The 15,990-nt window shown below is 39.1% G+C and overlaps 2 protein-coding genes across 2 annotated transcripts; both read left to right on the plus strand.

Annotated features, from left to right (window-relative positions):
- The first annotated feature begins 3,528 nt into the window (after window positions 1-3,528).
- Window positions 3,529-10,085, plus strand: pdia3 (protein disulfide isomerase family A, member 3). Its single transcript, XM_083894059.1, has 13 exons — window positions 3,529-3,835; window positions 5,225-5,303; window positions 5,416-5,533; window positions 5,646-5,753; window positions 5,927-6,056; window positions 6,186-6,302; window positions 7,383-7,508; window positions 7,641-7,823; window positions 8,131-8,239; window positions 8,674-8,802; window positions 9,071-9,150; window positions 9,341-9,398; window positions 9,489-10,085. The coding sequence occupies exons 1-13, from the start codon at window positions 3,702-3,704 to the stop codon at window positions 9,600-9,602; spliced, it is 1,485 nt and encodes a 494-aa protein (XP_083750185.1). The 5' UTR covers window positions 3,529-3,701; the 3' UTR covers window positions 9,603-10,085.
- A 3,099-nt stretch (window positions 10,086-13,184) lies between these two features.
- isg20 (interferon stimulated exonuclease gene) lies at window positions 13,185-15,688 on the plus strand. Its single transcript, XM_083893176.1, has 3 exons — window positions 13,185-13,661; window positions 14,429-14,629; window positions 15,358-15,688. Exons 1-3 carry the CDS (start codon window positions 13,206-13,208, stop codon window positions 15,556-15,558), a joined length of 858 nt encoding a protein of 285 aa, XP_083749302.1. The 5' UTR covers window positions 13,185-13,205; the 3' UTR covers window positions 15,559-15,688.
- Window positions 15,689-15,990: the final 302 nt, after the last annotated feature.

Here is a 15,990-nt window from a genome sequence, read left to right on the forward strand (position 1 = left end):
TTGGACCCAAAATGGTTGAAAATTTGAAAAAAAAATGACGCAAAATTTTTGGTTGAAAATTTGAAAAAAAAAATTGGACCCAAAATGTTTGGTCCAAAATTTGAAAACAAATTTGACAAAAAAATTGATGCAAAATTTTTGGTCCAAAATTTGAAAAAAAAAATTGGACCCAAAATGTTTGGTCAAAAATTTGAAAAAAATTTGACGCAAAATGTTTGGTCCAAAATTTGACAAAAAAAGTTATACTATATACTATGTCGTCCAAAATTTTAATTTTTTTTTTTTTTTGACAAACATGTTATAGCAACCTCAGGAAGTGATTTCAATGAAAACAAAGTGAGGAACGACCAAAATGTCCTCACTCCGTAAAAATGTCCTCACTTTGTTGGTTAAAAACCCTCACTGGTCCTCAGTATGGCGCAAGTACAAGAACACACACACCCTGCTGCATGTCCTCAACCTACCCGTGTCTCTGTTCCCTCTCTTCATACCCGTTTGTTGTAAAGTCCATCCATTGTGGGTTGTTTCTTAAAACCAATCTGAGTGCATTTGAATGTAGATTAACAGTCCGATGAGACTTTGTTGTGGATGTGTATGGCACGCTGGTGTCAGATTGTAATGTTCCAGCACACACTGGCCAGGCTGGGTTCTGTACTGTAAGCGACTGAAGCAATATCATGACTGAATGTCACAAATGTGTCTTTTATTAAAGCACTCGTCTATTTAACAGTAACCCCTTTCACACTGTCTGTCTTTCATTTTATACATGAAGTACACTTCATGCAAGGATTTTGCTTGTGTAAGACTCATAATGTCATGTGACAATGTTTAGACAGAAGCAAAACAAGACTGTTCTCTGCTGAAAGGCTGCAACTCCACGGCTTTTTACCTCCACAAAGAGAAAAATTACCTTTCAAATGTGGAAAATGTAGAAAAACTGCTAAATCTTTTGACCTTATTAAAAACATTGAGGTGCACTGCCCTCTGTCTGTACACAGTAGGCATCAGTGGGAGCCACGCTTCTCAAATTGTGGTACGTGTAAATTAATTGTTCCATCTTGATCTAATTTCACTATGCCAGTGTATGAAGGATATGTGAGGATGATGAGTGAGCAAATGATCTTATCTGCCTCCTGTGAAAAGTCTGTAGTCAGCCTTTTTACACCGCCATATTTTAAGGTTGGTGATAATGGTGTTACTTTGAGAGCTCCACATTTTCCATCCAAGAGTGAGTGCGTAGACGTCAGTGTTTTGTCGGCAGAGCAGAAAGTCTGGAACAAGTGCTTTGTCTCGTTGTGAATGAATAGATATTTATCTTCTCCACTGATGGAACCAGCAGATATTTCTGCAATGGTTTGGTCTGGACGCCGACAGCACAGGACAACAAGGCGTTCAGTGTTCTGAGGAGACACAGCTGCTGCGACGCCGCGTGTTGGTGTTGTGAGGGATGAAGAATCTGTTACTCTCCTGAAGGGCTTGGATGAAGGGTCCTGTGTCCTGAATACTCACACACACACACACACACACAGGTTTGTGCAGCTTTTCTTCTCAGGACTCTGCATTGACTCAACAACAAAGCACTATGCCTAACTTTAACTGATGCCTAACCCTAAACTCAACCTAACCACAATTCAAATCTTACCCCTAAACTTAACCAGTCCCTCAAAAATTTGATTCTGCCACATAAGGACCATGTTTTGGTCTCTATCATGACTACTTGTCCTGACAAGGTAAGTGTTAATCTGAATGAGGAAACAAGTACACACATACACATCCTCTTTCCTTTGCCTCCTGCTGTCTCTGACAGTACTCACAACATGTCACTAGCATAATGCCACAGGCCTCTTTTCCTCTTCTCCCTCTACTTGTTATGGCTGAGGAGCAAGATGGTTGCTACGGCAACTACTTTGCCAAGGCATTGGGGGGCAATCTTTGTGATGGGGGAGGGGAGAGATTGTGTGGGTAACGGAGAACTAATCTCTGCGGTACAGAGACGGAAATAATAGCAGGTATCGTGGAATAAAATGAACAGTGATGACAGAACTGTGACAGTATTTAGATGGATATCCTATTCCTTGAGATTCAACTCTTAGAAGAAGACAAGTCAAACCCAGACAAGTTTTTATATAGTATGTCATCATTTATAAAAATATTAAAAGTTGTATTTATTTTATATTTTTCTAATTATTAGCTCAAAGCTACCTGTGTTTCTTAACAAAACGCTATCTGTACTGTATTTGATGTAGTGTGGAAATAGAATGTGTCCACTCAGTGACCTTGATGTTACAAAGTGCTGTGTAGTGCAATACTGTGTTTGTTTATTACACACATTCACACACACAGTGAGTATAAATCTAAGTCTCTTCTAATCTAATCTAAATTTTGCATGTGTCTGATCTTTAAACTCACATCAATAATGGTTTTGATTTGTGTTTGTACTGTTATCTCATCTGCTGTTTTAGTTGATGGCAGGTAAACTATAGCCATTAAAAATTGAGGCGTAGTCAAACTTTTATATGAGTTGATATGCAAATCTGAAAGATTTCCAGATTTTTGCTCAACAAATTTAATTGCGTTTAATACCTTTTATTACAAAAGTGTCTCATTCAAACTAATACAGGTACATTTGTTTGTGTTGTTTACAGTTTATACACTTATATAGGAACTGAGTTTGTACTACAAACGTCGTTTTATCAATTCTGAAAAAAAAAACTGTATCACAGTACAGGGTTCATCCCTGCTGTCAAAGAGCTCCCTCTGCTGGCACGTTCTTATACTTGTAGCTTGATCCAGATGGAAAACATTGAGAACACACTGTAAATGACTTGTGTTTACACTAAAGACTTTATTTGCCTAAAGACAGACAACACATTTTAATGGACTTTGGGAAGGAATTCAAAATAGTTCTTTCATATAAGCAGACATTGATTACAGAGGAGTCATTATAACAGTTGTAGCAGGCGTTAAGTACTTTTATTTTAGTTTCCTGGTACTTTTGTATCTAAGTAAGTAACTGTGTGTTTATGTATTATCAGCACTGTCACGTTGTTGGAATCATATCAGACTTTGTGGTTTTCTTTTTCTGGTATTCAACCCAGTGAATTTTACCTGTATCTCACCCATACATATTCTACAAACTGGAATTAAAGTACTACTAGCATGGCAGTGATTTTCTAATAGTAATATCATTTCTATCAGCTTTTGTTATTTTAATTTGCTTTAATTACCTGTTTAATAATAATAAACACCCTGAGATTGTCTGTCTTACTTTGATATAAAGTTATAAAAGCTTAATCAAAAAGAAATGTTTAAACTTTAAATACAGAGGGGACCTGGGAACTGAATTAAGGTCAAAATCAGTTCCGTGATCTTTGTCGTTCTTTGTAGAAGAAGTCACGTATTATTTCCCCGACTCTCATTGGCTAAGCGCCGCAGAGTGACGCACCTGGCGGACCAATAGGAGTGTGCCACACTGTGGTTAGGAGCGGTTCCGCTACCTGAAACGTCTCTGCTGCCTTGCTCGTTGTCTTTCTCTTTCTCTTTCCTGACCAGTCTGCGTTGTGCAGCAGCCTCGGCCTGTACGTCGTTAAAGCTCTTTGTACGAGGAAGGGGCTGCAACGGACACACTCAGCTACAGCCGTTCTCCTTTGTGTTCTTTTCACCAGGAAGTGAAGAAAGCGTTTCAGTAAGCTCCGTGTGCGATGTTGAAGCTGCTCTTCTTGGCCGCCCTCGCCGGGTTCTCCCAGGCCAGTGATGTGCTGGACTACACGGATGACGATTTCGACTCTAAGATCGGACTCCACGATATCATTCTTGTGGAGTTTTTTGCCCCTTGGTGAGTGGAGTGTCTCGCGCGTTTGTGCCGACAAACCGCATCGTCTGCGAACAGCTAACGAGCTGTTAGCGCTTCGTGTTTAGCAGTGAGGCTAAGTGACATTCACTTGCGTGTACTTATTACAGGTGCTGCTGAACGTACGGCTCTGTAAATGTTTATGTTTGTTTATTTTTCACGGCAGTGAGACGTTGCACAATAACATTTGAATGTTTGTCTACAATATGAACAGAGTCGTTGGTGTTTGTGATTTACTGGCTAGCGTCCAGTGTTAGCATGTTAGCTATGAACTGAAATGTGTCAGCCTCATTGATGGGTTTCTTGTAAGAGACACAAAGTCTGACACTGAGAAATACATTCACGAATGTACGATGTCGCGACAGAATTGGTCGCGTAATGCCCACTTTTCAGTGCCAATTAACCATTTTTATTAGAAACTACGCGTGTTTGAAGGCTGCAAGGAAGTTGGGGGCGTGTCTCTACGTTGTTGTAACGTTCTGATTGGTCAGGGAAGTTTTGGTGTCCATCCTTGATTGGTCCAGAGGAATTGTGACGTCGACTCAAAGTGCCAAACTTTAAATTCGGAAGATAATCCGAATTTAAAGTGAAATTAATTCAAAACATTTAAAAGAAATCAGTTAAATGCATATCTAAAGAGAAAGAACCACCAAAGTGACACTCTTCCCTAATCTCAGCCCCTAGAATGATAATATATGCCTCTTTGCGTTAAAGTTGGAAAGATGGTCCAGAATTTATCTTTACTCCATTACTCCACAAACAAAAAAAGTACAATAAGATTAAAATAAATAAAAAATAACACTGAATACAACAAAGTAATCAGAAAGTCAAAAAGAACCCACTCAAGCTGATAATCAGTTCACAAATTGGCGATTAATTTATTAATGATAGCTAAGATGATTAATCGTTGCAGCTATTGGTATTTTTTTCAGCCATACTAATTAGAGTTATGTGCATTAAAATAATTAGAAATTATAACTGTATAGTCATTGAAATCATTTTTGAGCAGGAGTACAAAGAAAAGTTGTAAATTTCTCTTAAAGTGAAATTGTTGGCTCCAGCTGTATGCATGCCACATCTTGTTTCTCATTTTTTTCAAGTTTAAATAATTGCATGAACAACAGAAAAATGTGGGTAATTTAAAATTATAATATTATTAGCCCTAAAGCAGTCAATTTCAGGCTACTCTTAATGGCTTTCAAATGGGAGAATCACGCTTTTACTTGTATGTGGCTTTTGGCACTAATGAATTTACTCTGGTTTCTGGTTACACCTCATAAGATCATGTGATTTCCCACAGGATCTTTGCTGAACTGGAACTAGAACGCAGTTGAAAGTTTCCTGTTTGACTGATCCATATCCTATTTATTTTAGGTGTGGCCATTGTAAAAAGCTAGCACCTGAGTATGAGGCAGCCGCCACACGACTGAAAGGCATCGCCTCCCTGGCCAAGGTATTACACAATAGAATTCATTTGACTTTGTCCACTTAAGTGTGCTGCTATGCACTCTGCACTGAGGTGCTCCCCTCTGTTTACACAAGTGAATTATTTTCTTTCCTCTTAGGTTGATTGCACAACCAATAGCAACACATGCAGCAAATACAGTGTCAGTGGCTATCCAACCCTGAAGATCTTCAGGGATGGAGAAGACTCTGGTCCTTATGATGGCCCCAGAAGTGCAGGTATTTGGCTCTGATTTGTTTTATATTATATATATGACTTTATTCAGTCATCTAATGGACTTCTTTTGACCGTTTCTTCTTTCTTGTTTTTGTTCTTCTTTTTCTCTTTTAGATGCCATTGTCAGCTTCCTTAAGAAGCAGTCTGGCCCAGCTTCAGTGGAGCTTAATTCTGAGGCAGACTTTGAGAAGTATATTGCACATCAAGACGCAAGTGTTGTTGGTGAGTTGACGTGTGAAATCTGCTCTACCAAGCATTTAATGTACCTTGGCATTATCATGAATGAGCATGAAATGCCCACGTCATATCATCTACCCAAACTAAGTCCTGTTTGGGTTAATTTTGAATGAAGATGCTAAATTTGAGGTTTCTGATGAGATTCTTTCTGTTCCCAGGGTTCTTTGCTGATGGAAAGAGTGCAGCACAGGCAGAGTTCCTGAGTGCAGCTAATGTCTTAAGGGACAACTATCGCTTCGCCCACTCCAACTCTGAAGCTCTTCTCCAGAGCCATGGCATTGATGGAGAGTGAGTAGCCTAATCTGCACCCTTAAATAGCTGTTCTTACTCACGTGATGGCATGGTCACGTCAGTAGCATTGTGGCAGATGACACAGCGGTTTAGAACTAAACTGACCTTTTCTTTGTTGGTTTACAGAGGAGTCGTCTTGTTCCGCCCACCACGCCTGAACAATAAGTTTGAAGATAGCTCTGTCAAATTAACGGAAGGAACATTCGTCAGCAAAACAATCAAGGCATTTATCCAGGAAAACATGTGAGTATTATTGCCCCCCCCCCCCCCATTTAAAACGGTTCTCTCCATCCACACTCTGTTTTCATATCCAGAAACTCATGCTTTTTTTTTTTTTTTTAAAGCACACCATGTTCATGATAGTTGGAATTATAATTACTGTAAACACAGCCATCTTAGTAATGGTACATATTTGCACATTTCCTGTTGCCCAAGTGCCAATAGGACCTTGTGCTGGTGAGTTGTCAACTGCAAACACAGATGAGCCACTCGCCAAGTTCAGGATTTATAGCCAAATAAATCAGGAAATGTGTTTTGCCTCAACGAAACATTTGTCTCTCAGCTGAGGGAGAGACGCTGCACTTCTCTGGAAGTAAAATATGCACACTTATACTGTGCAGATGGCATTGTAGAAAATCTCTTTGAAAACATTCTTGAAACTAATGGGTTATTATCAACAAAACCTTGCATTTTTAGCAAGTCGATGCTTAGCTCACCCACTTTTTTTAAATTAGATTTGAGTTGCTAAACATTGTAACACTTAGCTTGGACCTGCTTTTAGCAGGTGTCAACCCCCACTAGCCAGCTATTTCCTGGTATTTTGCTCACAAGACTGTACTGAGAATTTGAATTGACCTGAATTCCAGATGCACTACATTCACTTTGCAGTGTTTATTGTTTGTTATACCCTCACAAGAATCTTTGAAAAAAAAACAGCACATGATGCACCACGCCCTGTATTTTGTTGTTTCATTTTCACTTCGAACCACCATTGCTTTCGCTTTACAATGCTGAACTGCATGCATTTGAAGTCAGCCGCTGTTTGTTTTTCCAGTGTTTCTCATCCAGTGTGTTTTTGTGGAGAATTTCTGAATTGTAAAGGACTTTACAGTGTAAATGTTAAAACAAGAGTATGCATTTTTACGGCACCTTTCAGCAAGAAGGTAATGTGAAGGTGTCTAAAACCGAAACCTTTCCTAACAACTGATTAAACGGATTAAAAAGCAGAACGATCAGACTTATTTTATAACCATGTAGTTGCTCATACTGACTATGAGTATAGGTTGATGCTGCACCTCTCTAAATTATTGTTTTGCTCCTCAGCGGTGGCATTTGCCCACACATGACAGATGACAACAAAGACCAGATGAGAGGCAAAGACCTGCTGGTGGCTTATTATGATGTGGACTACGACAAAAACCCCAAGGGCTCAAACTACTGGAGGAACAGGCAAGTGTTCCTTCACTTTTTACTTGAATCATTCCTTTCAGCTCCATGCAGTGGCTCTTCACCCTTGAGATGTTTCCTCCTTCCATTTTCAAAAGTGCAACCTCGATAATGACCCAAATTGAACTTTTTTAGGGTGATGAAGGTGGCAAAGAGCTTCCTGGATCAAGGCAAGAAGCTGAACTTTGCTGTGGCCAACAAGAACACGTTCCGCAACGAAGTGTCTGAGTTTGGCCTGGATGGAAGCTCAGGAGAGTTGCCCGTTGTGGCCATCCGCACCGCCAAGGGAGACAAATACGTCATGGCTGAGGAGTTCAGGTAAGTCCACACAAATGTGCATGTTAATCAAGAGAATCCACCATGCAGAAGTGGAGCTAATGATGATTTTACACAACGTGCTATGGAAAGAGCTTCAATCCCAATATATTTTAGTTTTTTACTGGTCATTGTACAAGTCTTGTATAGGAGTTGCACAGAAGTCACTCCAACGCGTAAAAAAAAAAGGATAATTAGACAAATACAAGTACTTTTGGGTGAAAAAGTGTCCCTATTTTAAGTTTTAGTAATGCTTCCGCCACAACCGGAGTCTTCTAACTTAAATCTATTTACTCTGTTCTCTCAACAGTCGTGATGGAAAAGCTCTGGAGCGTTTCCTGCAGGACTATTTTGATGGCACTTTGAAGCGTTATCTCAAATCAGAGCCCATCCCAGAGAACAACGATGGACCCGTCAAGGTGGGATTCAAGGATATTTTAAGGGAGTTGGCATCCATAATGTTGAATTACTGCCTGAATTTAATCATCCTTTACACCTTACTATCAATGTGCCACCTGTTTGTCTCTTCAACCACTGGAGAAAACAGTTTTAATAGAATTATCAAAACTTCCTCATAGTGCTGTAGTAGATGAGTAGAACAATGTATAGCAAGTAAAATGGTCTAAATGTTTTTATTACTAATTTGAATTGTTGAACCTGATCAGTTACTCATGACTGGGGCTCAGCAATTTGGAGAAAAATGCCTAATTGCAGCTTTTCAGACAGATATTGCATATTTTATTTATGATCTAATGGAATATAAATCAAAGTTCAGGTCATCATTCACCATGTAAAACATATTTACTGCTTGTCATCTGTTAGTAAATGTATGACATCTACCGTTTGACTTCAGACTGTAGTGGCTGAGAACTTCGACTCCATCGTCAACGACGACAGCAAAGACGTGCTGATCGAGTTTTATGCTCCATGGTGCGGACACTGCAAGAGTCTGGAGCCCAAATTCAAAGAGCTGGGAGAGAAGGTGAGGAAAGGGCTTTCTGACCTACTCTATTAATGTATGCTGCTTTCATTCAGAGTATTATCTCACTGCTTACTCAAAGAACAGTTTTGACTTTGCACATCTGAATCGTCTTTAGTCAGAACAGTTAAAAGATCAAAGATATTCACTATACAGTAATTCAAAAGAGAGCAGCCAATGTTTATACTGTGTTCAGTTGAAATAACTGACCGATCCCCTTAACTCTAGTCGAGACAAATCGGAAATCATTTTCTCTTTTCTGCTCCTGAAGCTGGCCGATGATCCCAACGTTGTCATTGCCAAGATGGATGCCACAGCCAATGATGTGCCATCACCATATGAAGTCACTGGGTGAGTCACTTAAATATGTCTATCTCTTTATTTAGTGGTGAAGCCACCGTGGACCTTTTCCCCAGCAAATAAACTTCACCAATCCTGTCTAAAGCTAGCACTGACGTGTCTTTGTGGGGTTTGGGATTTCTGAAATCTGATATACGTAACAATTTGAATTCTTTATACTCAACTGTTTTGTTTTTTTTAGTTTCCCCACAATCTTCCTTGCACCAGCTGGAAGTAAGATGTCCCCAAAGAAGTATGAGGTAAGCATCACGTTGAGTGATCATTGAAACCAAGTAATTTCCTGCAGGAGTCCTCTGCTAAACATCCTTCCTTTCTGCACTCATTCACAGGGAGGTCGCGAGGTGAGTGACTTCCTCGCCTACCTGAAGAGAGAGGCCTCTAACCCTTTGGTGATGCAGGAGGAGTCCAAGAAGAAGAAAAAGAAGGACAAGCCAGAGCTATAAAAGCTCCAAACAGGAACTCAACAACCCCAACCCCCACCATGGCAGGAGGAGGATGATTGGGGAAATCCATGCAGAGAAAGAACTAAATTATATTCCACTCTTAGTGAACTACCGAATGCTCTGATGCCAAGTCCAAAAGGCGTGGCCCTCCCTTTAGGTCCTCCGCTGCTCTGGGAAAACTGTGGAAAGTGGAAAAGGTGATGTCCAAGGCCGGCCTGATGTTTAAAAACAAAAACAGATTTTTAGGGAAGCGGTGACTGCTTTTGACAATTTGAGATTTTAATTATCCCCTGGTCTGAATACACCCACACCTCAGGCTGATGCACTTTGGTTTAACACCAGTCTCCTGTCATCTGTCGCTTTTGGTTTTTGTTGTCATCATGGGGGGTAATGATAATGGTGATTTTTTTTTTCTTGTTCTTTTGTAACATGTCTTTGTTTTTGTACATTTGGAAGGATGATGGAATAAAAAGGACCACAAAACCAAAATTAACTGTATGATGTCGTTCATGATGTAAATGTTTTTGTCATGGTTAAATTGAAGGTAGTTTAGGTTTGTCTACAATTTTCATGTAAAGTTTAATAGCAGTTGCTCTTAAATCACTGCAACTGCGTTTAAGATGCGGGTTTGCAGTTACAAGTATTCATAGTCATTTTTTTTTGCTCATGAAATGTTTTTGTTTATAATGGCAGTGAATAAAAATGCCAGAAATCCAAATTCAAGAGTAGTTTGTGATGAATTGTTTAATAGATGTGTTGTTTTTTAAATTCACAACAACAAATATAATGAAGTGCAGCAAAGTAGTTTTTACATCATATCACAACTGGAAAACTGGTCACAGCTTTGGTTAGAATGTAGGAAGGTTGTCAAAATGAAAGGTTTACAGAACTGACAAAGCCAAATATCCTATTTGAGAAGTGTGGCAATGGTTCCGATGTCTTGTCTATAAAAATGATTTAAGTCCATTAGACCACAGGACCTTCTCAAGTGTCAAGCTGACTTTGCTTTAGCGTCTAGATTTGTTTTAATATCACTGCAAAAAAATGTTGCATTAAAATATCTTGATAGTAGTCCAAAAACTAAAGATGGTGTTTTTGAAATAACAGAAGTAAAGGTAGTATATATCAATTCAATTGATTTGTTGTCATAGTGAATTAGATTTCTGCAGTGTCCTTGCAGAAGAATGAACATAAATGAAGCTGAAGTCATGGCCCTTTGTAAGACGGAGGTTTAATTGAAGATAATGTTGAACAATTGTATCCAATCTGTCTTTGTATTCATTTTATGATTTGCAATGTGATCAGTTATTACAAATGTTTGTATAAAGATAAAAAAAAGAAAGAAAATATTAATGGCAGTAATCACAATCATATCTATTAATCACATTATTTTTTGTAAACTGCAATCTCATATTTTTACATAACCGCATGTACTATAAACCTCCTTTGATTGGCTTTGTAGTTATTTGTGTTTATAAATCATCGATAAATTGTTTGTGATCAAAACGATGCGTTACATTTCATACTGTGTTGTTTGGTTTCTTAAATATTAAATTATGTGTCCCATTTAAAAGGAGTATGTAGCAGTGGTGTGTTGTGGCAGTGCGGCGCCGAGCCTGTGGGTGGCGCTGAGCTGAGTGTGTAGCAGCTGAGCACTTCCTGTGACTCGAGAAGGAAGTGGAACCAGTCAGCGGAGCATCGTTACTCTTGTATGGGCATGTTCTCTCTCTCTCTCTACACGTGCTGTTCTTTTAGTCCTAAAGGTACAGTACAAACTACTTTATGTCCGTTTTACTTAACACGGCACATCACTTGTTATGAGTAATTAATCGTATATTTATTTGTGCGGCAAAGTCTTACGTGTGATGTGTTTCGTGAAATGAAGCGTCGTAGCTTGTTTAGCTCGTGTAAACGTGGCTTTCTCGGCTAGCTGTCAGTCGGTCGTTGTTGTCAGGACAGACTCCGTTAAAATACGTGGTAGTTAAACTCGTCATTATACCAAAAGTGACTGGCGCTACGTTTTCTCCATTCACTTAGGAGCCAACGTGGTTTATTTAGTAAGTTTGGAAGGTGTATGTTTAAAAGTAAATGCAGGCCGTTTTAACGACGGCTGGAGTTTGGCTTGAACTCAACTATTGGACACGGCCTCTGTAAATGTGTGGGTAAATATATGTATACATACTGCTTAAAAATGGTTTTGTGGCGTTTGTCCAGCTCAAAATAAACCTCGGGAAAACTCAGCCCAATGTCTGATTTTGAGGAATGTCAAGAAGTGGGCTGAGAACTGAGTGACACTTCACAACTTTTTTAGGCGTTACTGATTTTGAAAAGACTTGCTAAGGAGTACATTAGAGCTACAACTAACGATTATTTTGGTAATCGATTAATCTGACGATTATTTTCACGATTAATCGATGAATCGTTTAGTTTATAAAATGTCATAAAATGTTAAAAAACATTGATCAATGTTTGTCAAACCTGGAAATGATGTTCTTAAACGTCTTATTTGTCCACAAACCAAAATCATTCGGATTTAATGATTTCTTTGTTATGTGGAGCAAAGAAACATTATACATATTCACATTTAAGAAACTAAAACAATCATAAATATTGTTTTAATCATGAAAAAAGCTTCAAACGATTATAGATTATCAAAATAGTTGACGATTAATTTAGTAATCGATTAATAATCGATTCATCGATTAATCGTTTCGGCTCTAGAGTACATGCTAACCATGAGGACTGAAAGACTAGGGATCACACATTTTATGACTGCGCCTGATGAGAGATCACACTATATATTTGTCAAACCACCTGAACGCATCACACTCTTGTGAGAGTGACCATGGCTACAGTCTAAAGGGACAAACATTGCCATTGTTGTTTTGATATTCCCGCTTCTTCCTGGGACGAAAGGGAGTGTATGGTCCCCCATCTCTCAATTCCAGGAACGTCTTTTAATCGCAAAACTGTTTGGCAGTTACCTTGACAGGCTTCAGAATTGCTGCAACCAATGATTATTTATTTTTCATACAGAATTAATCTGCAGATTGTTTTTCGATTAATTATGTACTTGTTTGTTCTGTAAAATGTTGAAAAAAGTTGATTATTGTTTACCACACCTGGAAATGCTGATGTTCTTGAATGTCTTCTTGTCCACAAACTAAAATGATTCAATGTTAATGGTTTATTTATTATGTAGAGCAAAGAAACTGCTTTACACTTATCTTGACATTAATATTTGATTAACCAAAATATTTTTGCAGTGTGCCATGCATGTGATGTTGAGTGAGTTGAAGTCCAAGACTGCATTAGTTTTGAATCAATTCCTGCTTCTCAATGGTAGTGATCAGCACCTGAATGCTTTTTCTAATCCTTTTATTTCAGAAATGAGTTCCAGGCCAGTTTCATTGTTTGACAATGGTAGAGGTGCCTAAGAAGAGTGAAGCCTCCTCCTCCTGGGGGCTTATCAGCAACGACAGGTATTTGTGCAAATGATCCATGATGCTTAACGCCATGGAGAATCCAAGAGCAAAGAAGAACTGTCAGCAAAACATTGCTGTCGACATGAAGAGGAAAAGAACAGACAGCCACTTCGAGTTGATGTGCACAAATAAGTTAGCCAAGAAAACAAAAGCGAGCGATACAACACAGGACCGACAAAGAACCTTGAACTCTGAAACTGGGAGCTCAGATTCTTCCAAACATGGACTCTCTGCCCCTGACCATCACAGTTTAGTCACAGCACTGAGGGACAGTTGGGAGGTGGATAGTGGTTTCTCCTCTGAAGCTAGTCCTCCAGCCAGCGGCCGGAGTTCACCGTGCCTTAGCTCATGTCCGACCACCGTGGTGGCGTTGGATTGTGAGATGGTTGGGACGGGGCCTGGTGGGCGCAGCAGTGAGTTGGCTCGCTGCAGCATTCTAGACTATCACGGCAACATTCTGTATGATAAATATGTGCGACCGTGCTACCCCGTCACAGACTACAGGACTCCCTGGAGCGGCATCAAGAGGCATCATCTTTATAACGCCACACCCTTTGTGCAGGCCAGAGATGAGGTAAGGACAGGATCTGCGTATTGATTCACAGCCATGTTCTGTGTTTTAATATTTTAATGCTTTTTAATGATAAATGAATCAGTATAGACAGTGTTAAATACACTTATTGACCAGTTTATAAGAACCTTCACTGACCATGTGACAAGTGTGAGCAGAGAATTTGTTTGCAGTTCGACATTGAGCATACTACGAGAGTCACTATCATTTATATTTACGAAGAATGTTTGTGTGCTGATATAAAGGCTTGCAAGATTGACTTACCTTCAGCGTTAGTCTGAAGCACCATTGTTCTCATTGTTTACTTGCTGTTCCTTTTGATTCTACCTCCTCGCACCGGTGTGATTATACCCCTAACAAGGCCCCAGTGAGAATAAATAAAAACATATTTACTTTTAGGGCTTACACTCAATCAATTAAATAACTTTCAAATCAATATTTGGTTTTAAGCAAGTGAGATAACATGCATGTGGTCACATTCCTATGTATGTCAGTCTATAGTATAACCAGCGTTTAAGTTTTATTTTAAAAAACAGAAGTAGTGTTGATGTGGAGGCTCCTGGTGGACTTTGGGCTTGTAGTTGGTTTTGTCTCAGGCTGAACGTGTTGCATAGAAATGAGCGGTATAGTTTACTGTTGACTCAGTACACACCTGACCAAACGTAATGGAATACCAACCCTACTGACACAACCAATTGCTTGTTTATTCTCAGTAATTGCAGTTAAATCTTATGTTTGTCTTTATACGTGTGGCTTCTCTCTCTTTTTAGATTATCAGAATACTTGAGGGCAGAGTGGTCGTGGGCCATTCCATCTACAATGACTTTGAGGCACTGGGCATAAACCATCCATGTCACATGGTGAGGGACACGAGCACTACGCGGCTCCTCAGCCGATTGGCTGGTTTTCCCAAAGAGCGCTGCATTTCGCTCAGAATCTTGGCCAATAAGCTGCTCAACAGGAGGATACAGGTAAGAATCGATTCAGTTTTAACCATCGCAAATATATAATTTTATTCATCAGAAACTAAATGGATATTAATATTGATTTTCTTATATAGCTTTTTTTTTTGTACTTGACTTGATGGTAATGGATGAGATGGACTCTGTCGTACAGTATTCAGCTTGAGGACAAAGTCTTTAAAGATAGATATGTAATGCAAGCAAATGGAAAAGAATGTGAAGAAAACAAAATCCTTTCTTTGCATCTGTCAAAATATTCTAATTCAATCTGTCAGAACAAAAAGCACATCTGCACTAACTCTTTTATTGTCGATGTTTGTCCATTGTCAGCATGTGCAAGCTTATTAAAAATAAAAATAAAAATCACTGCACAGAAATGTTAGGTGATGATGTAATGTGCCATTTGTCCACAAGAGAGCAACTGTGAGTTAATTTTTTACTCCATGCTTCATTACATTTACTGGTCGCAGTTATGTAATCATTCAAAAAAAGAGGTGACTTGTATACTGCGGTTTTAGAAATAGGTCTTGTATACTGTGAAGCAGAAATGCATTTAATCTGATATCTAACAGTGGAATAATCTCTTTAATTTCTTTATTCTCAGTCAACATTCATTCAATCTGTTTACTGCACTTTCTGTTACTAAAGCAATCATACAGAAATTCTGACCCACCAGAAGAGACAATTTCCATCTCACCTTTTAACGTCTCATATGTTCTCTCACATTGTCGATCCAGCTCAGAAAGAGAGGTCACTGTTCGGTGGAGGACGCCCTGGCCACTCTTGATCTTTACAAGCTGGTGGAGGGCGAGTGGGAACAGGATCTGCAGAACAAGCTGAGGGACGACGATGCTCTGCACGAGCCCAGCTTTGCCTCTTCTAACCATTACATGCATGATGAGTACTGGCCCAGTGATGTCACAACCATCAGCATCTGAGTTTTACACAGTGTTAAGTAGGAAATGCCTCCGTTTTCGATGTTGTTCTCAGTGATTAGAGCAGATATATATACCAATCCGCCACAATATTGGAACCACTTGCCATTTGTGAAGGACAAAACAACTCTGACCCACTGAGGCAATGTCGCCGATCACTCAAAACAGGTTTTTAAGGTTGGAGTTTGAAATTTCTACCTCAAGTTTGAGTGGATAAAAAGTGAAAACCTTCATCATAACATGATGGCTGATTAATGCCAATACCACACATTAAAATGAAAAAGATGGTATAAATATTAAAGAGAAACTGATGAGAAGATGAACAATGCAATTATTGCTTGAATTGAAAACACTTATTAACTTATTGTTAAAGATATATAACTATGGTTGTTGTTCCTGACAGCAGTTATGTGCTGTTATACCTCATATTTACTT

Source organism: Microchirus variegatus, assembly GCF_963457635.1.
Source record: "Microchirus variegatus genome assembly, chromosome: 8".
In the NCBI taxonomy this organism is placed as follows: Eukaryota; Metazoa; Chordata; class Actinopteri; order Pleuronectiformes; family Soleidae; genus Microchirus; species Microchirus variegatus.